Source organism: Carcharhinus amblyrhynchos, chromosome 6 (assembly GCF_965287045.1).
Source record: "Carcharhinus amblyrhynchos chromosome 6, sCarAmb.v2.hapA, whole genome shotgun sequence".
Taxonomy (NCBI): Eukaryota; Metazoa; Chordata; class Chondrichthyes; order Carcharhiniformes; family Carcharhinidae; genus Carcharhinus; species Carcharhinus amblyrhynchos.
The window spans coordinates 118538939-118562156 of NC_137329.1; the positions used below are offsets into that span (position 1 = coordinate 118538939).

At 46.3% G+C, this 23218-nt stretch overlaps 1 protein-coding gene across 1 annotated transcript in view; it reads right to left on the reverse strand.

Moving 5' to 3' along the window:
• Positions 1-3294: 3294 nt before the first annotated feature.
• The window catches only part of c6h12orf56 (chromosome 6 C12orf56 homolog), a 57381-nt gene continuing 37457 nt past the window's right edge, over positions 3295-23218 (reverse strand). The window contains exons 6-13 of the mRNA XM_080191752.1: positions 22637-22781; positions 19108-19214; positions 16570-16659; positions 15564-15681; positions 12784-12858; positions 8048-8125; positions 6083-6261; positions 3295-3963 (exon numbers count right to left, since the gene is read on the reverse strand). Of these exons, the coding sequence (XP_080047878.1) occupies positions 3846-3963; positions 6083-6261; positions 8048-8125; positions 12784-12858; positions 15564-15681; positions 16570-16659; positions 19108-19214; positions 22637-22781 (910 nt within the window). The 3' untranslated portion in view covers positions 3295-3845. The remainder of the gene's footprint in view (positions 3964-6082; positions 6262-8047; positions 8126-12783; positions 12859-15563; positions 15682-16569; positions 16660-19107; positions 19215-22636; positions 22782-23218) is intronic.

The window sequence follows — 23218 nt, forward strand, 5'->3', positions numbered from 1 at the left end:
GGAGCACCTGGGGGAAACCCATGGGGAGAACATGCAAACCCATGGGGGCACAGACAGTGACCCCAAACCGGGGTTTGAACCCGGATCCCTGGCACTGTGAAGCAGCAATGTTAACCACTGTGCTGTGCAAAGACAGTCTCAGGATAAGAGGTCAATCATTTTGGACTGAGGTGAAGTAAATTATAGAGTCTTACAACACAAAAGGAAGCCCTTCAGCCCATCGTGTTTGGGCTGGCCATCAAGCATCTATCCTAATCCCATTTTCCAGCGTTTGATCCATGGTTCTGTAGGACTTTGAAATTCTCCACACCAGAGGATTAATGAATCTCTGTCATTGAGTAGGACTTTTTGGCCCTGCCCACTTTGGGACTGGAAATTTCTGCCCAAAGCCAAGAGATCTTTTGTTTGTCCATCAGATTTTCCAACTTGCCCACTACAACTCCCATGGCAGATGGCACTGGAACATTTCAAACAGGACGGGGTAGATGCAAGAAAAAGTTCCCAATGGTTGGGGTGTCCAGAACCAAGGGTCACTGGACACAGAGCAGACTGTTTAGAACAGAGATGAGGAGAAATTTCATAGAACATAGAACATTACAGCGCAGAACAGGCCCTTCGGCCCACGATGTTGCACCGACCAGTTAAAAAGCAATGACCATCTAACCTAAACCAAACCCTTTCCATCCATTTCTTCACGCAGAGAGTGGTCAGCCTGTGGAATTCACTACCACAGAAAGTAGTTGAGGCCAAAACATTGAATGTCTTCAAGAAGCAGTTAGATATAGCACTTGAGGGGGAGGGGATCAAAGGATATGGGGGGGAAGGCAGGATCAGGCTATTGAGTTGGATGATCAGCCATGATCATAATGAATGGCAGAGCAGGCTCAAAGGGCCAAATGGCCTCTTCCTGCTCCTATTTTCTATGTTTCTAACTTGCCCTTGGAGTCTACTCAAGGTTGATATAGATTTTTGGACACTTAAGAAAATCAAGGGATATGGGAAGGCAAGTGGATCTGAGGTTCAGGACCAGCTATGGTCTTACAGAACAGCAGGACAGACACGAGGGGCTGAATGGCCTATCCCGGTCCAATTATGTTCTTCACATCGCTGAACTTAAGTTATTAGTGCAAAGGTGTCTAAATTCTCAGGAACCGGCTGTGACGTGACACAAGATCATGTATCACACAGCTAAACACAAATGAAGAATCTTACACAAACACACAACAGGTACATTAAAGATAAGTCTTTGTATTATCTTTATTGCAACAAAATAATGTTTGAACAACAGAAGTGTCATGTTTTCATTAAAAAAAATTTACTTCAACAGTACATAATGAGCATAAAAACAAAAACAATTATTTTAGTGATATAAAAAGATACACAGAGTCAATGTGCAGTCAGTAAAGGACACACCACAATCTTTGTAAGTGCTGTATGTTTTGCTGATCTCTGACCTTGCACTGAGGCAGTGATTTATAGTGGGTTACAGGCCCCACAAGCAGCAATAGAGCTCCAACACCCCCTAATGATAACCATTTGTTTGTGGGCCTGGGCAGTACAATGGGTGCTGGCAGGCTATTTAACCAGGGCTGCAACACAGCCCAATAAACCCTGTCCTCCATCGATTCCATACAAAACACCTTGTTGAGTTCAACCAATATGGTGCGTGGCATATTTCTAGTGTGGACTGACTGTGTACATCACTCCCTGGGCTAAGTTACGCACAGTAAGAAGTCTCACAACACCAGGTTCGAGTCCAACCAGTTTATTTGATAGTAATCCCACAAGCTTTCGGAAATGGTATCTCTTCGTCAGGGGTGTGGAAGGTTCTGATCCGGGAAGGGCATATAAAGGCACACACAGTTTATGGAATACTGATTAGAATGCAAGTCTTTACAGCTAACCTGCTATTCAAGACTTAAAGATGCAGACAATGAGTCTCCACTGTCTGCATATGAGTCTCACGTTGTCTGCATCTTTAAGACTTGAATAGCAGATTAGCTGTAAAGACTTTCATTCTAATCAGTATTCTGTAAACTGTGTGTGCCTTTATATGCTCTTCTCTGATCAGAACCTTCCACACACCTGACGAAGGGACACCATTTCCGAAAGCTTGTGGGACTACTATCAAATAAACTGGTTGGACTCGAACCTGGTGTTGTGAGACTTCTTACTGCGTTTACCCCAGTCCAACGCCGGCATCTCTACATCATGACAAAGTTATGCAGCCAGCCGGAGCAAATCTCTCTTTTCCCAAGACCTTCTACGCCTGTCCCTCCAAGTTATGCTTAACCTCCAAGGTTGAGACACCTGCCTTCCTGCACTTGCTTACCGTTACATCCAGAATACGTTCCATCAGTGAGTAAAGTAAGAAATGTTATAAGTTTTTCTATGGTGACCTAACAAAAATATTTGTTAGGGGGAGAAGTTGGTTTGAGTAGTTTGACTTCAAGCATTGCTAATTTCTCTTTTTTTCCCCTTTGTGGGACATGGGTGTCATTGGTTGGCCAGCATTTATTGACCATCCCCAGTTGCCTTCGGTTGAGTGGTTTGCTCAGCCATTTCAGACAGCACTTGCACCTTGCTGTGGATCTGGAGTCACATATAGGCCAGACCAGCTAAGGATGGCATATTTCCTTCCCTAAAGGACATTAGTGAACCAGATGGGTTTTTCTGACAATCGACAATTCTTAATTCCAGATTTTTTTTAATTACTGAGTTCAAATTCCACCATCTGCTGCGGCGGGATTCGAACCCAGGTCTCCAGAACACCATCCAGAACATTTCTGGATTAATAGTCTAGTGATAATACCATTAAGCCATCGCCTCTCCACCTACATGCTTCAATGAGATCATCGTTCACTCTTCTAGACTCCAGCGAGTATGGCTCCCAACAAGAAACTGAACTCAGTCCCAACGAGAAAAACGGGAGAATTCGCTGAGGCAATGAAACTCTCGCAGGCTCACACTTTGTTTCCTTCCTCCCCCACACCATTTCTATAGCTTCCCCCACCGGCAGCAAGTCCCAGGTCTAAATGATTAAAGGGTTTGGTGGCGTAGGAAATAAGTCATCTGATAGGGGATTCCAGAACAAAGCCTTAAAGTTAGAGCTTCGCCATGATAAGTCTTGACTCCTGGAGAACAGCACTGATTCCCATCGGCATGGAGTCATGCCGGCAGGGGGAGGAACAGCCCCCAGGACACAGCCCCACCTTATCCCCCATTCCCTCCATCCCCCCCTCGGGAAGCTATGGCGTGATGCTGATTAGGTATATATAAATCTATTCAAAAGATCTCACTCACTGCCATAACGGGATTTGTCGAACAAGCTCACAAAATGCCCCCTTTCTCACGTTGAGAACATTTATCGTGGCAAACCATCTTCCTTCTCATCACTACTTGATAAACTGCATGAGTTTTTTTTAAAAAACACAAAAATAAGCCTCTTATTTTATGCTTAATCTTGCAGGATGTCCAAAAGGTTTTGAGTTTTAAAAATACCAATGTATATTACGTTTAGTGTAAAAATACGTAGCACTTTGTGAGTTGTCCCTAACTATTAGATGAAGTTTGATTTTTGCATTTTCCCCTCCCCACCCAGCCAACAACAACGATATCACAGGTTTTATCATTTCATAAATTAGTCTTCTTTATAATTCAACGTTTCAAAGAACAGTTTAACAAAGAACTCTCAATCTACGGATGGGATTGAAAAACCCTTATCGGCTTCAATAAATCCAGTCGCATTCGCAGTACCTGCGAAAATATTGCTACTTTTTACACTGACAGCTGCTTCATTAGGATCCAGCGCTCATTACGAATGCCGGCTTAATCCTTACGGATGCTCAGACCAGCTTGTGGAGGATGGAGCTCAGCACTTGGCAGACAAGGCAGATAGTGGGCTGGGTAACAGCGTAATGGTCTGGGAGCATTGCTTCCACTGTGGCACTCTGGATGTAATACCTACAACAAGCACGCAAAGAGAAAGAAACAAATCAGTAAAACATTACAATCCCAACATCATTCCCTTGATTTCCCGATCACACGCCATCCTGATTTGGATATTATATTAAATTTCTCCCAATTCTGGCCTCTGGCCCGATTTCCTTAGCTCGCCGCTACTGGAGACCGTCCGTTCAGCTGCCTCATCTCGAGCCCCTCCCTAAGCTTCAAACACCCACCCCCTCCCACCCCACCCCACCCCACCCCCCACCCCACTCCTTCCTTAAAATCCATCTCTCTGACCAAGGGCAACATTTTCCCAGTAAGAAGTCTCACAGCAACAGATGAAACTCCAACAGGTTTATTTGGGATCACAAAGCTTTCGGAGCGCTGCTCCTTCATCAGGCGACTCACCTGATTTAGGAGCAGCGTCCAACACCACCTCCTCCGTGACCATCCTCAGCACTGGTGCCCCATGCGGCTGTGTCCTCAATCCTCTATCCATATCCCTTATACACCTCTAACTGTGTGGCCATTCAGAGGCCTGATATGCAGATGTATCAACATTGGGAAATACGCTACGTCACTGATTTGATTTATTATTGTCACATGTATTAGTAGACAGTGAAAAGTATTGTTTCTTGAGCACTATACAGACAAAGCATACCATTCATAGAGAAGGAAATGAGAGAGTGCACAATGTAGTGTTACAGTCGTAGCTAGAGTGTAGAGAAAGATCGCTTAGATCCATTCAAAAGTCTGATGGCAGCAGGGAAGAAGCTGTTCTTCAGTCGGTTGGTACGTGACCTCAGACCCTTGTATCTTTTTTCCCAATGGAAGAAGGTGGAAGAGAGAATGTCCGGGGTGCCTGGGGTTCTTAATTATGCTGGCTGCGTTGCCGAGGCAGCGGGAAGTGTAGACAGGGTCAATGGATGGGAGACTGGTTTGGCAGGGGGAAGGGACAATCATGTCACAAGTTTACATTCGGCGCCAGACGGAATCTGGACACCTTGCGGGATTTTCCGTTCCTGTTGCCGAACCCGCCAGACAAAAGCGGGAGTGGAAAATCCCAGCCCAAGATTTTGGTCAACTGTCTGACTCTCTCTATTTGACTCAGTGTCGGATTCTGTTTGGCAGCACGCCTTGGAATGTTTTGCACTGTGTTATATAAAATGCAGCTTGTTTGCAACTGTCGCTGAAGGGACAGCACTTGGATACGGCTGCCCACAGAGTCTGTGGGCTTTACAGAGGAGACCCCTGACATTGGGACTGTGGTGCAGCCCGGTTCGCTACTGGGGATCTGTGCCGTGCCTGAATCAGGCAAACAACAGGTTGGCTTCATGGGGCGCCGCGGCGGCACAGTGCCAGGGACCTGGGTTCGATTCCTGGCCTTGGGTCACTGTCTGTGCGGAGTTTGCACATTCTCCTCGCGTCTGCGTGGGTTTCCTCCGGGTGCTCCAGTTCCCTCCCACCCTCCAATAATGTGTGGGTTACGTTGATTGGCTATATTTAATTGTTCCTTAATATCAAGGGAATTTGAAGGGTACGTAAGTGGGACAATGGAGGAAGGGCCTGGGTGGGATTGGGATTGTTGGTGATAGAATCATAAAATCCTCACAGTGCTGAAGGAGACCATTCGGCCCATTGAGTCTGCACTGACCACAATCCCACCAAGGCCCTAATCCCGTAACCCCACATATTTACTCCGCTAATCCCCTGACATTAGAATTTAGCATGGCCAATCAACCTAACCCCCACATCTTTGGGCTGTGGGAGGAAACCAGAGCACCTGGAGGAAACCCATGCAGACACAGGGAGAATGTGCAGACTCCACACAGACAGTAAGGCCGGAATCAAACCCGTGTCCCGGGAGATGTGAGTCAACAGCGCTAACCACTGCGCCCCTGTGCTGCCCCAATATGGTGCGCACTTGATGGGCCGAGTGGCCTCCTTCATCACTGTAGGGATTCTATGAAGGCTGTTTCTGAATGAAAGGCCCATTAATAAGAGGGTGTGGTTTTGAGAAGTGCAACTCCAGGTTTTGTTGGCAATCGCAAACTCCCAATAGCACGTCCAACAAGGAATTGCAGCCCCATTGAGGATGTGCTGAGTGGAGAGACGAGTTGGGTCCTTCCCTTACCTGAACTCCTCACTGTATTTATTCCGGATGTGTTCCACCAAGTTGCTGCTATACTGGATGCAGGTGTTGAGGATGTAGAATTGTTGGAAAAGGAGCAAGGCCTGAGTGGGACTCATGATGTACACTGGGGGCAGCACCATCTTAATGATGTGTTTCACCATGTGGTCAATGAAAAGCAACTGGAACAGAAACATATACGCTCTAGAAATGGATTTGTTACAATAGAAATATATTACAATAGAAGTATATACACAGCAGAAATATACATGTGGAAATAACCATTATAACAATATGTGCATAATTACAATATATACACATTATCACAAATATATACATTATTAGTAATGTTTCAAGAATTATCTCTAAAGTTGCTTAGCAGATTGGTTAGCACTGCTGCCTCACAGTGCCAGGGACCTGGCTTGGGTCACTGTCTGTGTGGAATTTGCACATTCTCCTTGTGTCTGTGTGGGTTTCCTCCAGGTGCTCCAGTTTCCTCCCATAGTCTGAAAAATGTGTTGGTTAGGGTGCATTGATCCAAATAGGTGCAGGAGTGTGGTGACGAGGGGAATTTCACAGTAACTTCATTGCAGTGTTAACATAGCCTTACTTGTGACAAGTAAATAAACTTTGAACTTTTCCTCTAGGTGCTCTAGTTTCGTCCCACAATCCGAAAGATGTACAGATTAGAGGCATTGGCCGTGCTAAATTCTCCCTCAGTGTACCCTAACAGGTGCTGGAGTGTGGCGACTAGGGGGATTTTCACAGTAACTTCATTACAGTGTTAAATGTAAGCCTATTTGTGACACTAATAAATAAACTTACACTTAAAAATTCTTTCTGGAACAGGAGGGAGTGTGTTGTTAATGGCACGTTAACTATATTGTGCAGTTACACAGGTAAAGGACACTGTTTAATGAAGTACTTAGAGTACTTATAAAGAGAGATATCTGTGACTAACAGGCACTGTGGGAGCTGGAGATCACATGTAGGCCAAACCAGGTAAGGATGGCAGATTTCCTTCCCTAAAGGATGTTTATGAACAGGATGGGTTTTTATGACTATCAACAATGGTTTCATGGTCATTATTAGACGTGAGGTGGCGATGCCAACGTTGGACTGGGATGGCCACAATAAGAAGTCTCACAACATCAAGCTAAAGTCCAACAGGTTTATTTGGAATCACAAGCTTTTCCTTTGGAAAGCTTGTGATTCCAAATAAACCTATTGGACTTTAACCTGGCGTTACCATTAGACTTTTAATTCCAGATTTGAACTGAATTCAGATTTCACCATCTACATTGGTGGGATTTTGAACCCATTGCTCTGGGTCTCTGGATTACTAGGCCAGTGACAATAACATTATGCCACCACCTCCCAGTATTCTAGGCACAAGGGTCAGCACTCCCTTAGTCTTTGATTGTCTGCTGCTCCTGCCGAGAACATGTTAAATGTACTTGGGTCTAACGTTTATTGATCTCCATTGCTTTGTGGAGGAAGGCTGTGGGGAAGAATGTGTATGAGGAGCTTGAGTGCACGGGGAGTGCATAAGCGTGTACGAGGGAGCCTATGAGATGGAAGATCTTGGAGTACAACAGGGAAACTTTGGGAAATAAAGATAGTTTGCTTATGTCAAAATATCTCTCTGACTATGTCTTACTATGATGAATCCACATTTTCTCAAAAACATTATAGCCTCAAGGTAAGGTCCCCAGATTTAATTTCCTGAGCTTTATTATTTTTGAAAATGATGCAGATATCATTTACGGAACAGGCCAGAATCTCTTCCAAAAATCAGACATGTTGCAGTTCCTATAATTTCTCTTACCAATCCACTAACTCAAGCATTTTGTTTGTATCATGTTCGGAACATCCATTGCCAATAGAGTGTTGTGTGCTCTTTCACTCAAACCACCTGGGAGGGATTAGTGTCCCTGGAGCTTATAACAAACACCCAGCAATGCTTACCATGGAGGGAAGTTTCTGTAGAGCAGCCATCAACCATCCGACTGTCATCAAGTTCCCCGAAGTCAACCCCCAGTTTCCCTGCAAAGGGAAAGTTAAGAGAGTGGAGTTAAACCTGTTCCAAAATGCATTACGATTGAGATTGAGAAACAAAAGTTATGATCTTGTCCATTTTCTTTCCCCTTTCTCCTGAGGGGTGTTGGCTCCTGTTCAGTATCTGGTCCAACTCATTACTTGTTGTGTATGATCTGTACCAGCACAAGTTACGGGACAGCATACAAAGACCAGCAGACGAAGAGGGAACCTTACCCGTTCTCCTATTGCCAGCCCAAGGCTAAACGTGGTGCTGACTGTTGCCATGATAGAAGCCCACTCAAACCAAGAGAACAAACCAACCTAGAATCTGCCCATCAGTGGGACTTCATTGTGCTTTTATAGAATTGTGAAACAGGTCAACACAGAAGGAGGCCATTCTGCCCTCTGAATCTGTGCGAGCTCTTTGGAAGACCAGTCTATTTAGTGTCCCTCTCTTTCCCCATCTTCCTGTATTTTATTTTATGGAATCATAGAATTTAACAACACATGACACCATTCAGCCCATTGTGTCTGCACGGGCTCCCAAAAGAGCTAATCCCAGCCCTACTTTTGTAATCCTCTAAATTAAACACTTTCAAATATGCGTCCAGCTCTCTTTTGAAACCTCTGATGGAATCTCCCAGGCAACACATTCCAAATCCCAACAACTCTGAGTAAAGAAGTTTCTCCTCAGGTCACTCCGAGCTCTCTCGCTGACCATCTTGAAATTGTGATTCCCTAGTCACTGACATACCCCTTCTCAATAGTCAAAATTGTTCATCATTTTGACCACCTCAATGTCACCTCTTAATCTCCTCTGTTCCAAGGAGAATAATTTCTCTCATCTTCCCTTGTGTCAAAAATTCCTCATTCCTGGTCTCATTCTAGCAAATCTCCTTTGCATTCTCTGTCTGGGCCTTTAATATCCTTCCTTAAATAAAGTGTCCAGAACTAAACACAATACTCCAGATATGGTCAGACCAATGATTTGTAGAGGTGTAGCATCACTTCTTTGCTTTTATACTCCAAGCCTCAATTTATAAACCCAATAACCCTTCTCAACAACTGTTTCAACTTGCGTGGCTGCCTTCAGAGAATGATGCACTTGAATCCCCAGATCCCTCTGCTCCTGTACTCCCCTCACAGTTGTACCATTGAGACTGTATTGTCTCCCCATGTTTCTTGCTCCAGAACACATCACCTCACATTTCACTGCATTGAAATTCATGTCAGGTATCTGCCCATTTGGCCAACTTGTCAATGTCCCTCCGAAGTCTCTCAGCATCAGCTTCACAATTCACATTCTCCATGTTTTCTCGTTCAAACATAGAAGAGCAGGAGGCGGCCATTTTGTCCCTTAAGCCTGCTCCGCCATTCATCACAATCATGGCCAATCGTCCAACTCAATAGCCTAATCCTGCTTTCTCCCCACAACCTACATTGAGCCACCTCTTGAATACATTCAATGTTTTGGCATCAGCTACTTCCTGTGGTAATGAATTCCACAGGCTCACCGCTCTTTGGGTGAAGAAACGTCTCCTCATTGCCATCCTAAATTGTCGATCCCGAATCCTTAGACTGCGACTCCTGGTTCTGGACACTCCCACCATCGGGAACATCCTCCCTGTCTAGTCCTGTTAGAATTTTATAAGTCCCTATGACATACCCCCCCCCTCATTTGTCCAAACTCCAGCACAAACAACCCTAACCTAGTCAATCTCTCCTCACACAAGAATACAACCGACTCCCATCCTGAAGCTTCTGCTGAATCTGTGTCCCCCACCCTGCATTCCAAATCCTGCCGACACATTCAGGATAAGTAGTTTCCCCTTGAGTCACCTCCTGTTCTGTCGCCAATCACTTTAAACCGGTGTCCCTTCCCCAGTGACTGTTCAGCCAACAATCAAGCATCTCCCTCATCAGCTGTTGTAAAGATAACCAACAATTATTGGCCATTTGCGTAGAGGAGTAACTCATACAAACCCCACAATCTGATCTACAAACTATATCTTCACACTCTGGAGATCGTTAAGCATCAGGAACAGGCTCAGGCTTTCCAGCATTTCCTGTAGTTACTAGAAAAATGTTCCTTTTTCATAGAAACATAATTTCATTTGTTTTGTTCATTTTACGGAGTGTGGCCACTGCTGGCTGGGCCAGTATTTAGGGCTTATTTATTAGTGTTCCAAATAGGCTTACATTAACACTGCAATGAAGTTACTGTGAAAATCCGCCAGTCGCCACACTCCTCTTCGGGTATGCTGAGGGAGAATTTAGCACGGCCAACGCAGCTGGCACTGAGTCAAGTTTCCGTTCGCAGCAGCGGGACTGGAAAATCCCAGCCACAGGTGAGGTGGGAGAATCTCAGCCGCGGGACCGGAGAATCCCAGCAGCAGGACTGGAGAATCCCAGCCACAGATGAGGTCAGAGAATTCCAGCAGCGGAACTGGAGAATCCTAGTAGCAGGACTGAGAATCCCAGCCGCGGATAAGGTCAGAGAATCCCAGCAGTGGGACTGGAGAATCCCAGTAGCAGGACTGAAAATCCCAGCCACGGAAGAGGTCAGAGAATCCCAGCAGTGGGACTGGAGAATCCCAGCTGCAGACAAAGCTGGAGAATCCCAGTAGCAGGACTGGAGAATCCCAGCCAGGGGCGGGGTCAGGGAATCCCAGTCCCAGTGTCCATGAGAAGGCGGGGACACCGCGATGATTGACATGATGGGCAGCCAACGTCAAGGTCTGTGGGGGAGGGGCAGGGAGTGGGGATTAGGGTTGTGGTAAAAATCATAAAAGCTCCAAAAATCACACTCACCCCACCTTGGCCGCCCTGACACTGGAACAGAGGAACAGGAGTAGGCCAGTCAGCCCTCAAGCCTGTCCCACTGGAATGAAGAAGAACACGGAGACACACTCTACTTGGCATTCAGGTCAGGACTTGGCAAGTAACTTCAACATCTTTCCACTAACAGACATCCTTGCTTCAATTGTCAGCTGGCTCGATCCAGACTGATCCAAGCTAAAGTATTACAGATGGAGTTGAACTGCTGCATGTAACAGTTTCAGCTTTAATAAAAGTTATTTGCTGTTCGCCAATGTTGAATTACAACAAATCATAAATAAGTTTGAAACAAAATCCTTTCGTTTTGGAAACAAAACAGTTGTTACTTTGTGTCTTTTAGCCAATTTTAACAGCAACGGATCACTATTTTCCTACAATTAAATCTGATTCTAATTCTTTCCAAATGCGACAGATCAAATAGCTGTCCAGAGGATAAAGACTTCTGAGAGTAGAGGGTCTGTTACATCTCTCCTAGTAACAGATATTATTGCCCAGGTTGCCACAGCAACTGACGTGAGTATTCTGGCTTTATGCCCTTACATTAAGCGGAGAAGTCAAGCTTTGGAATTAGTTTGCTTTCTGAATATGGAGCAGGATTGAAGGTAAAAGGACATTTTGTGCAGAAATGTAAGTGAGCAGGAAAAAACTCAACAGGAGCTGAAACTAAAGGCCCACACACATATATCATATATACACATGTCTGCATGTACGTGTATAGAAACATGTGTGTGCGTCTACATATTATAGATACAAATATGTTTGTGCGTATTCATATAATAGAAACATGTGTCCTTATACATTTCATAGATGCGTGTGTTGTATACATATACGTTTGCGTGTGTATACATATCATAGATACATGTGTGTGCATTCACATCATAGATATACAGATGGTAAAGTGAGAGGCTGAGATAATGAATATCACTGGAGATACACAGCTTCGATAGGTCATGAGAATAATCCCGGGAATGAAAGGCTTGACGTATGAGGAGCATTTGAGGACTCTGGGTCTGTACTCAATGGATTTTAGGAGGATGGTGGGGGGGGGTATCTCACTGAAACTTACACAATGCTGAAAGGTCAGGATAGAGTGGATGTGGGGAAGATGTTTCCATTAGTCGGAGAGACTAGAATCCGAGGGCACAGCCTCAGAGCAAAGAGACAACTTATTAGAATCAAGATGAGGAGGAATTTCTTCAACCAAAGAATGGTGAATCTGTGGAATTCAGAACAGGTCATTGCATGTATTTAGGCAGAGACGGATAGGTTTTTGATTGGCAAAGGGGTCAAAGACAGAGGCTGAGGGGAGACCTAATAGAGGCCTACAAAACTATGGAGAGGCTGAGACAGGGTGGATAGTCAGAGGCTTTTTCCCCCCCCAGAGTGAAAGTGATAATTACAAGGGGGCACAGGTTCAAGGTGAGAGAGGGGAATTTAAGGGAGATTTGCAGGTGATGTTTTTCATGCAGAGAGTGGTGGGTGCCTGGAACGCGCTGCCAGAGGTGGTGATGGAAGCAGGCACATTAGCAGCATTTAAGAGGCACCTGGATGGGTACATGACTAGGGAGGGAATAGAGGGATACGGACTGAGTAAGGGCAGGTGGTTTTTTATAGTTTGGTTAGGGCATTATGGGCTTGGAGGACCAAAGGGTCTGATCCTGTGCTGTACTTTTCTTTGTTCCTTGTTGGGGGAAAAATGGTGGGGGAATGGGGTTGAGAAACAAATCCGCCATGACTGAATGGTGGAACAGACTCGATGGGCCGAAAGGCCTAATCCTGCCGCTGTATCGTATGGCCTTATGGATAGTCTGACGTCACACACTCACCTGGTGAGTTATGAGGAACGTTTCATACACAACGGCTGTCACTGCGTCACTGTACTCCAGCAGTAGTCTCTGTAACTGTGAAGGCCCAGGATACTGTTAAGTTCCATCATAAGCAGCTCGGCAATCTAACCGTAGAGCATCACCCCACCCTGGGGCCATCACTCCTGTCTGCACGTACACAATCACACCTTTAACTGCTCCCGCCCTCCGGCCAAACTGATCTTGGAACTAGAGCCAGGGGGCATGGCCCCAAAATAAAGGGGGGGCAGATTTGGGACTGAGTCGTGGAGGAACTTCTTCACACAAAGGGTTGTGAATCTGTGGAATTCCCTGCCCAGTGAAGCAGTTGAGGCTACCTCATTGAATGTTTTTAAAGGCAAGGATAGATACATTTTTGAACAGTAAAGGGGTTAAGGGTTACGATGAGCTGGTGGGTAAGTGGAGCTGAGTCCACAAAAAGATCAGCCATGATCTTATTGAATGGCTCGAGGGGCCAGATGGCCGACTCCTGCTCCTAGTTCTTATGTTCCAACTTATTAAGTATGTTAAAACCATTGCCCTCTGCAAGTAATTAAAACGCTGTGCTGGTTGGGTTACGGGAAACATTCGTGATAAAAAATAATCACAATCGGTGACCCAACGCAATCAGGCAGCGAAAAACTGTTTCTTTTTCCCCTTTGAAAAGGTATGATTTGAGTGTGGGAGCTGCACCGCCCACCTCAGAATCGGAGTGGGCGAGGGCCGGACAACGGAAATGACCATTGACCTCGGGCGGGAAGTTCTGGTCTCACTTGAGGGAGGTTGTAAAATCCCGCCCGGTGTATTTGGGAGCGGTAACCTGGTGTAATTTTATTAATACAGCCGAGAATGGGTTTACCCCTCCCACCGTGCAGCTATAAATTATTAACAACAATAAGAGCCCTTCACTTGTCTGTAACCTGATTGCAAAATTATTTAGTGACTCAGAAGACAACTCCCCCCAAACCCCCCTTTTTCCAACATCCATCTCTATACACTAGGGGAGTTTCTTTGTAAATTGAAATTGTTGATGTGTGGAAACTTCTGGAATGTGCCAATGAGTGTCCATGGGCCTAGTAAACTGGCCTAGCCATCAAACCTGCACCTCGGGCGGAATCTCTCAATGATGACCTGGGAATGGAGCCTGATTTGGGTGAAGCATTCCTGCACCAGCGTCTAGGGTGGAGGAAACTCTCACGTGTAGTTTGGCACGTAACTCGCTGAGGTTTAAAACTCCCTGCTGTGTTCAGCCCGATTCCAGTGAGATTACTGGCACAAAGAGTGGAACCTTGGACACCACCCTTTCGATAACAACAACAACAACAACAAACGCTTTCATTTCTATTGCACCTTCCCAATTGGCAGGGGCAAGTTAACAGTGAATCACGCAAGGAGACACTAGCTCCGATGGGTAAGAAAAAACCTGTTGTTGTTCTTCAGTTCTCTGCTCAAAGGCAGGCCCGGCCCATGGCATCACAACCTCTGCCGTAGGTAGGGCAAGGAGATGTTCCAAATCCATCCCAGCCAGAGCAGGTATTGAACCCCCGAACTGTTGTCACCATTGGGATCCACACCAGTCATGCAGCCAACAAGGCCTGGCCCCAAAAGGTCCATTTTTTAAATTCATTTGAGGGAAATGGGCATCATTGGCTGGCCACGATTTATTGCCCATCCCTAGTTGCCCTTGAACTGGTGGTTTGCTGGGCCATTTCAGAGGGCATTTAAGAGACAACCACATTGCTGTGGCTCTGGAGTCACGTGTAGGCCACACTGGGTAAGGACAGCAGGTTTCCTTCCTTGGAGGACATTAGTGAACCAGATGGGCTTTTCTGCCAATTGACAATGGTTTCATGGTCATCAGTAGATTCTTAATTCCAGATTTTTTTATCAAATTCCACCAGCTGCCGTGGTGGGATTCGAATCCAGATCCCCAGAAGTTTAGCTGAGTTTCTGGATTAATAGCCTTGTGGTAATACCACTCGGCCATCGCTGTGGCAACATCCACCTTTACAGTCGGGAACTACGAAGAGTGTTGGTTGGGACTCCAATTTCTTTCCATCACACGGCTTAGCAGGATTCTCACCCACTCTTACCGCCTGCTATTGGTGTGCGTTGGAAGGATTTACAAGTTGAGACTCAACCTGTTTAATATTTAATAACATAAAGTCCTGGGCTTGAACCTAGAGCTTCTGATACAGAGGCAGGGACACTACCCACTGCAACACAAGGGGAGGCGATGGCCCAGTGATATCACTAGACTATTAATCCAGAAACTCAGCTAATGTTCTGGGGGATCCAGGTTCGAACCCCGTCACGGCAGATTGGGGAATTTGAATTCCATTAAAAAAAAATCTGGAATTAAGAATCTACTGATGACCATGAAATCATTGTCGATTGTCGGAAAAACCCATCTGGTTCACTCATGTCCTTCAGGGAAGGAAATCTGCCGTCTTTACCCAGTCTGGCCTACATGTGAACCACAGCAATGTGACTCTCAACTGTCCTCGGGCAACTAGGGATAGGCAATAAATGTTGGCCAGTCAGCAACACCCGTGTCCCACAAATGAATAAATTAAAACAAAAACCTCCTGACATAAGTTTTAAGAAGCATTTCAAAAGAGGATTAAAGATTGAATTTCAGAGCTTAAGGGGTTTAGTTAGTTGAAAACCAGGCCAATGTTGGAGCAATTAAAATCAAGCAATACAAGAGACCAGCACTGGAGGAGCGCAGAGTTCAAAGGCTAGAAACCACTAAGGCTTACCTCGAGATCTTGAGAGTTGGCAGAGATTTCATATGCTGTTGGCATATTGATACCCGGCAATTTGGGAATCTGCAGTCCATTCAATAAAATCTTCAGCAAGTTCATAACAGACATACCTCTGGTAAGTGAGAACAAAAGAGCACTCAGTTAGAAATATATCAGCTGGGATTCTCCCAAAAAAATTCTCCTGAAAACGGGAGTAACTCCTGCTGTTTTTCTCAGCGGAATTTTCAGATTGAATCTCCCACACTCTGAGCACTGCAGAGCGCCCTCGTGGGACTCATGGTGAAAATCCAGGAGCGGAGCCTATTCTCGCTCAAGAGGCCAGCAGCTTAGTGCGGAGTGCGCCACCGTGCACGTGCTGACCTGTCAGTGCTGGGATTGATGCATGCACAGTAGCCCTACATTGCTGGCTTCCTAATCGCCGGCCAGCCCTGCGACTCCTCATTGCTGCCCTTGCCAACCCCCCATTCCCTACACCCCCCCCCCCCCCCCCCCGATTGCTGGCCTCCCAGACAAGTCCCAATGTCCTCACTCCCTGGCCAGTTCCGAGCTCCCAATCACGCCTACCCCCAAATAGTCCTGACAGGAAGCTAATTCCCGTACCAGTTGAGGTTATTCATGAAGACTCCGCCTTCTCAACCTTGCCCCTCACCTGAGGTGTGGTGACCCTCAGGGCAAATCATCACCAGCCTATGGTCATCTGGGGCTACCTTATCTTTCCTATTACCCACGCTAGCTTTTGATTCCAGATTTTTATGAATAAAATTTAAATTTAGCTCCCCTGGTGGGATTTGAACCCACGTTGCTAGAACATTAATCTGGGCCTCAGGATTAATTATCCAGTAACATTACCACTGCGCCACAACCTTCACATCCAGAGGAGTGGGAAGCTTTCCATCACTTAAAGGTGACATAAATTTCAGATAGGAAACCCATTCGAATGTGGGCTTTTGTCAATCCGGCTCTCTTCTCACTGGGTGTAACTCGCTGGTGTCAAACATACCGTTTAGCATTGAGAAGGGTCAGACGCGTTGGTTCTGTTTCCGTCTCCCTGAACATGACGCCTAATGTCTCTACGATCAAGATACACAACCTAAGCAGACAAGAAGAAATCGTATTTCAGTGAACCTGTCCCCTTGGTGGAACTACCTCCGCACAATCTGCGAACGTGACTCGGAACCTCAGCTCCGCTTGTCATTCTAGTTCTCCGCTCCATTCCCGCTCTGAGCTCTCCGTCCTCACCCTTTTCCGAGGAAGCTCAGCACAATGATTCAGGTACAGCACCTAATCTCTCCGCCAGACACTTTACAGCGTTCCGACCACATCATGTTCATCAGCCCTTCCCCCATCGGTTCAGACATCAGATGGCGGTAATAATGTTCCCATTCCCATCTCCTTTAGACCCATCCTTCATTTTGTTACTTCTCTCACTGCCACTTTCTTTGGCCTTGTGCCATTATCCCTTCCGTTCTTTTCCCCTATTTCCCGCCTCTGTACTTCTTTACAAATATCGGGATGGATTTTCCCATTCCGCCCGCTACGGAAATCGGAGCGGGCAAGGGGGCAAACCATAGAAAGATCCGTTGCCCTTGGGGTGGGATTTTCTGGTCTCGGAGCGAGCGCAGTCAGGAAATCCCGTCCATAGAAACGAGAAGCAGGAGCAGGCCATTCGGCCCTCCAAACCTGCTCCACCATTCATGGCTGATCATCGAATTCAATATCCTGGTTCCCCTGCCTTGCCCCCACATCGCTTGATCCCTTTAGGCCCAGGGGCTCTATCTAATTTCTTCTTGAAATCAGACGTTTCGGCCTCAACTACTTTCTGTGGGAGTGAATTCCACACATTCACCACTCTCTGGGTGAAGAAACTCCTCACCTCAGTCCTAAAAGCCTCACAGCCCCAGGTTAAAGTCCAACAGGTTTATTTGGAATCACGAGCTCCTTCCGAGGAAGGAGCAGCGCTCCGAAAGCTCGTAATTCCAAATAAACCTATTGGACTTTAAGCTGGTGATGAGAGTCTTCTTACTGAGCCCACCCCAGTCCAATGCCGGCATCTCCACCTCAGTTCTAAAAGGTTTACCCCCTTATCCTCTAACTACGACCCCTGGTTCTGGATGCCCCACCATCGGGAACATTGTTTCTGTTTCTACGCTGTCTATAGAAACGTGTAAACCTGTTACCTCTCTTATTTCTGATGAAACAATAACAAAGAACAATGCAGCACATGAAACAGGCCCTCCAAGCCTGCACCGCTCATTGGTCCAACTAGACCATTCACTTGTATCCCTCTATTCCCAGTCTGTTCATGTGACTATCCAGATAAGTCTTAAACGGTCCCAGCGTGTCTGCCTCTACCAACTTGCTTGGCAGTGCATTCCAGGCCCCCACCACCCTCTGTGTAAAATACGTCCCTCTGACATCTGTGTTAAACCTTGAAGTTAACTCTATTTCTCTCTCCCCTGATGCTGCCAGAACCTGCCGAGTATTTTCAGTGTTTTCTATGTTTATTTCAGATTACCAATTCTTTCCCAAGACATTATTCACAGGCACTCTGAGATCTGCAACCGTGCGGAGCCTGGCCTATCGGTTTAAAACCCACTGCCGTATACAAAATGGTACATATCGTTCCAAGCACACTCTCACTGGGGCCATGTACTATTACAGCAAGACTTGTTGCTTTATGTCTTCCCTCAATAATGAGCTATGGCTTCATAGTATCACCGAATCCCTACAATGCAGAAGGAGGCCATTCAGCCCATCGGGTCTGCACCGAATCTCCAACTAAGCATCTTACCCAGGCCTACCCTCCCCCTATCTCCATAACGCCACAAATTTACTCCGCTAATCCTTCTAACCTACAAATCCTGGGACACTAAGAGGCAATTTAGCATGGCTAATCCCCCTAACCTACATATCTTGGGCACTAAGGGGCAATTTAGCATGGCCAATCCATCTAACTTGCACATCTTTGGACACCAAGGGGCAATTCAGCATGGCCAATCCATCCAGCCTGCACATCTTTGGACACTAAGGGGCAATTTAGCATGGCCAATCCACCTACCCTGAACATCTTTGGACACTAAGAGGCAAATTAATATGGCCAATCCACCTAACCTACACATCTTGAAACACTAAAAGGCAACTTAGCATGGCCAATCCACCTAACCCGCACATCTTTGGACACTAAGAAGCAATTTAGCATGGCCAATCCACCTAACCCACACATCTTTATTTGAAAAAGAGTAATGAGAATTTGTTGCAAATGGATGGGTGCCTGGAATTCTCTGCCAGAGGTGGTAGCGGAAGCAGAAACGATAGTGAAAGCAGAAACGATAGTGATTTTAAAGGGGCGTCTTGACAAGTACATGAATGGGATGGGAATAGAGAGATATGGTCCCTGGAAGGGTAGGGGGTTTTAGTTAAGGCGGGCAGTGTGGTCAGTGCAAGCTTGGAGGTCCAAAGGACTTGTTCCTGTGCTGTAATTTTCTTTGTGTGTTCTTTGTTCTATGTTTGAGGAAAGGATTGGCTTCAAGTTACTCACTGTAGGTCGTTTACCAGTTTGCGCTTGTCTTGATGGGTGCCGGAGTTCTCGGACTTTGGTAAGTGCTCCTGAAGTTTGCTGATAAGAAAGGGATACACGTCGTTTGACTGCGGACAAGTCAAAACAGAACAAAAGCCTTTTAGTGAAAATCTAACGTTCAAACAAAAAGGAAGATGCAAAATACTTCGGGGCTAACACGCTTTCTTATTTATCCACGGGAGTCAACTGTGCCTCAATTGGCAGAACGATCGTCTCAAAGAGTCAGAAGGTAACAGGTTCAAGCCCTGCTCCAGGGACTGAAGGGACCGCAACAACATTACATCATAAGACATAAGAGCTGAAATAGGCCATTCGGCCCATCAGGTCTGCATGACTGATCTGATGTGATAATCCTCAACTCCACTTAAGAATATAAGAAATAGGAGCAGGAGTAGGCCATCTAACCCTTCGAGCCTGCCCCGCCATTCAATAAGATCATGGCTGATCTGTCGTGGCTCAGTTCCACTTTCCCGCCCTCTCCCCATAACCCTTAATCCCCTCTCTTATCAATAACCCATCAACCCGCGTCTTAAAAATATTTAGCGAGGCAGCCTCCACCACTTCAATGGGCAGAGAATTCCAGAGATTCACCACCCTTTGAGTGAAGAAGTTCCTCCTCAACTCTGTTCTAAACTGCACCCCCCCTTATCTGGAGGCTGTGCCCTCTAGTCCTGCTATCCTTTCTGAGTGGGAAGAACCTCTCCACCTCTATCCTATCCATCCCATTCATCATCTTATACGTCTCAATGAGATCTCCTCTCATTCTTCTAAACTCTAACGAGTACAAGCCCAGTCTATTCAGCCTCTCCTCATAGCTCAACCCCCTCAACTCCGGTATCAGCCTAGTGAACCTCCTCTGCACTCCCTCCAAGGCCAAAATATCCTTGCGTAAGTGCGGCACCCAAAACTGCACACAGTACTCCAGCTGCGGCCTCACCAATGCCCTGTACAGTTGCAGCAAGACCTCCCTACTTATATATTCAATCCCCCTCTCTATGAAGGCCAGCATCCCATTCGCCTTCCTGACCACCTGCTGCACCTGCAAGCTGGGTTTTTGCGACTCATGCACAAGGACCCCCAGGTCCCTCTGCACCGTAGCATGCTGCAGCTTTTCGCCACGTAAGTAGAGGTCCTTCCTACTATTATTCCTACCAAAGTGGACAACCTCACACTTTCCAGCCTTATCCCCGTAACCCTTGATTCCCTGACTATTAAAAATCAGCCTGATCTGGTCCTCTGTAATGAGACAGGAATAATTGATGACCTTACAGTTAGGGATCCTCTCAAAAGAGGCGGTCACAGTGTCTAGAATTTAAAATACAGATGGAGGTAAAATCCAATATCAGTGTCAAAGGAGACTACAACGGAATGAGGGAGGAGTACGAGGCAAGTTTTTTTTTTACACAGAGGGTGGTGGGTGCCTGGAACTCGCTGCCAAGGGTGGTGGTGGAAGTAGATACGATAGTAACTTTTGAAGGGGCGTCTGGACAAATCCATGAATAGGATGGGAATAGAGGGATATGGTCCCCGGAAGGGTAGGGGGCTTTGGTTCAGTTGGACAGCATGGTCAGTGCAGACTTGGAGGGCCGAAGGGCCTGTTCCTGCGCTGTCATTTTCTTTGTTCTTTGAGTTGGCTAAGGTAGACTGGGAGCAAAAACTTGATACTGGGATAATTGAGAAACAGAGAACTTTCAAGGTGCTTTTTCACGGCGCTCAGCAAAAGTATATACCGATGATGAGGAAGAACTGTGGAAAGGGTGAAATCTCTCATGGTGATAGGTGCCGGGCGCTCGCCATCCTGAAAATTCTGGCCACTAAAACGGTGATCCAGTCTGCTTTCTGAGGCAGGTATAAAAGATCTCATGGAGAGATCTTGAAGAAGGGTCAGGGAGTTACCCCTGGAGTCCTGACCAAGCCCTCAATCAAGACCACTTTTATAAAGATGATCTTTTCATCCTCACATTGGTGTTTGTGGGAGCTTGCTGCACGCAAATTGGTTCCTGCACTTCCTACATTACAGCAACAACTAGCTGTAGGCTTTGGCTCATACACAGGTCAGGGCAGACACTAAATAAACGCGCATTCTTTCTCGAGGAGGCAGTAACGACCTGCACCAGCTAAGTCGCAGGCTCCAAAATGCAGAGGGAAATCCTGAGGATTTAAAAGGCAGAATGGGTTATAAGATTGTATTTTTAAGAATCATCGCTGGTTTCCTTCAGACCACGGAGAGGTCCATTGACCTGGGGAGAGATTTTCTGACCCTTGGGGTGAGTGCAGCCACGAGATCCCGCCCCAAGAATCTTGGTTGGGGGGGGGGGGGGGGGGGGCGGTCTCAGAAGTCTCTAAAGGGGGCAGGGCAACATGAGAGGGCTGTTAAAAATACATAAGTAAAAGGTAAGACAAATTCACCATAGTCCCAGATAACCATACACTGACTGGTGGTGATCTAACCAGAGGATCATCACACCTCAGGCACGGGGTAAGATTGAGAAGGCAGAGCCTTCACGAATAACCTCAGCAGGTTTGGGAATCGAACCCACGCTGTTGGTGTCGCTCTGCATCACAAACCAGCCGTCCAGCTGAATGAGGGATCCTGTGTATGCTTCAGTCTACACAAAGGCTTCATTTTAAGGTCTTTCTGCCGAGGCACAATTACATTTAACTGCAAGGCTGTAGGGGTTAGGCTGAACAATTGTAGCTAACTTGACTACATGTAGAATCAGAAGGCATGATGGGTTAGCTAAAAAATGGCTGCATTCCTGAAGGGTACACAATACAGGCAAACAACAGTTTCCCATAACAGCAGCTGTGAGGATTGCTCATCTCGATGGAGCCTGCTAATAATGAGATAAGGGTTGGAGACAGCACGTGAGAAACACTCCCAATAACGAGCTAAGAACTGAAATATATTTTTGATTTTGGTGTATTTGTTCGAGTTCAGTTCACTTCTTAAATTCCGCTGTAGAGGGACTGGCTGAGAAACTAGTCTCCAAGTTTGCTTTTTTTTTTGCTTCTGTCTGATTAGCACTGCTACCTCTCATCGCCAGGCGACCCGTGTTCGATTCTCGGCTTGGGTCACCGTCTGTGTGGAGTTTGCACGTTCTCCCCCGTGTCTGCGTGGGTTTCCTCCGGGTGCTCCGGTTTCCTCCCATAGTCCAAAGATGTGCGGGTTAGGTGGATTGGCCATGGCTAAATTGCCCCTTGGTGTCAGGGGGGACTAACTAGAGCAAATGCATGAGGTTAGGGGAATAGGGCCTAGGTGGGATTGTGGTCGGTGCAGACTCGATGGGCTGAATGGCCTCCTTCTGCTCTGTAGGGATTCGATGGATTCTATAATTCTTTTAAGTTCTTGTTCAATAAAAGAAAAGCATTTTAAAATTTGTACCAGTGCTGTCCTCTTGTCGAATGACACTAAAACAAAAAGGCACTGGGTACTTTACAAATACAGCTGTTGTGAAGGAAAGCTGAGGGGATGACAGAAAAGTCTTACCTTCCAGAAGAGTTTTTTAATAGTGAAATTCCTGCGTGCTGCTGTCTTCAGCTCCTGGACCAGACAGATGCTGCGCTCCAGGAGATTATTGCTGTGCAGTAACTCCGCAGTCAGCTGGTTGAAAAGCTTATTCGTTTCCTCTGAGCTGGCACAAGACAGATCGAGCTCATCAGAGAGAGTGCACAGAAAGCTGTCAACGCCCTGTCAAATCCAGTCAACTTAACAGGCTAACACAGGGAGCGCATCATCATCAAGGGAGCCGCGGATGAGAAGAAAAACAAAAGCAAACTACTGCGGATGCTGGAATCCGAAACAAGAACTGAAAATGCTGGAAAATCTCCGCAGGTGTGACAGCCTCTGCAGAGAGGGAATAGAGCTCTGACAAAGGGTCATCCAGACTCAAAACGTTGGCTCTATTCTCTCCCCACGGATGCTGTCAGACCTGCTGAGATTTTCCAGCATTTTCCATTTTTGTGGCAGAGTTATAATCCGCCAATAAGGAATTCAATGGAAAATGTCAGGCATTTATGTATAAATCTATATCCAAAATATCAGGCACTGTTTTCAATCGTAGAATCCTAC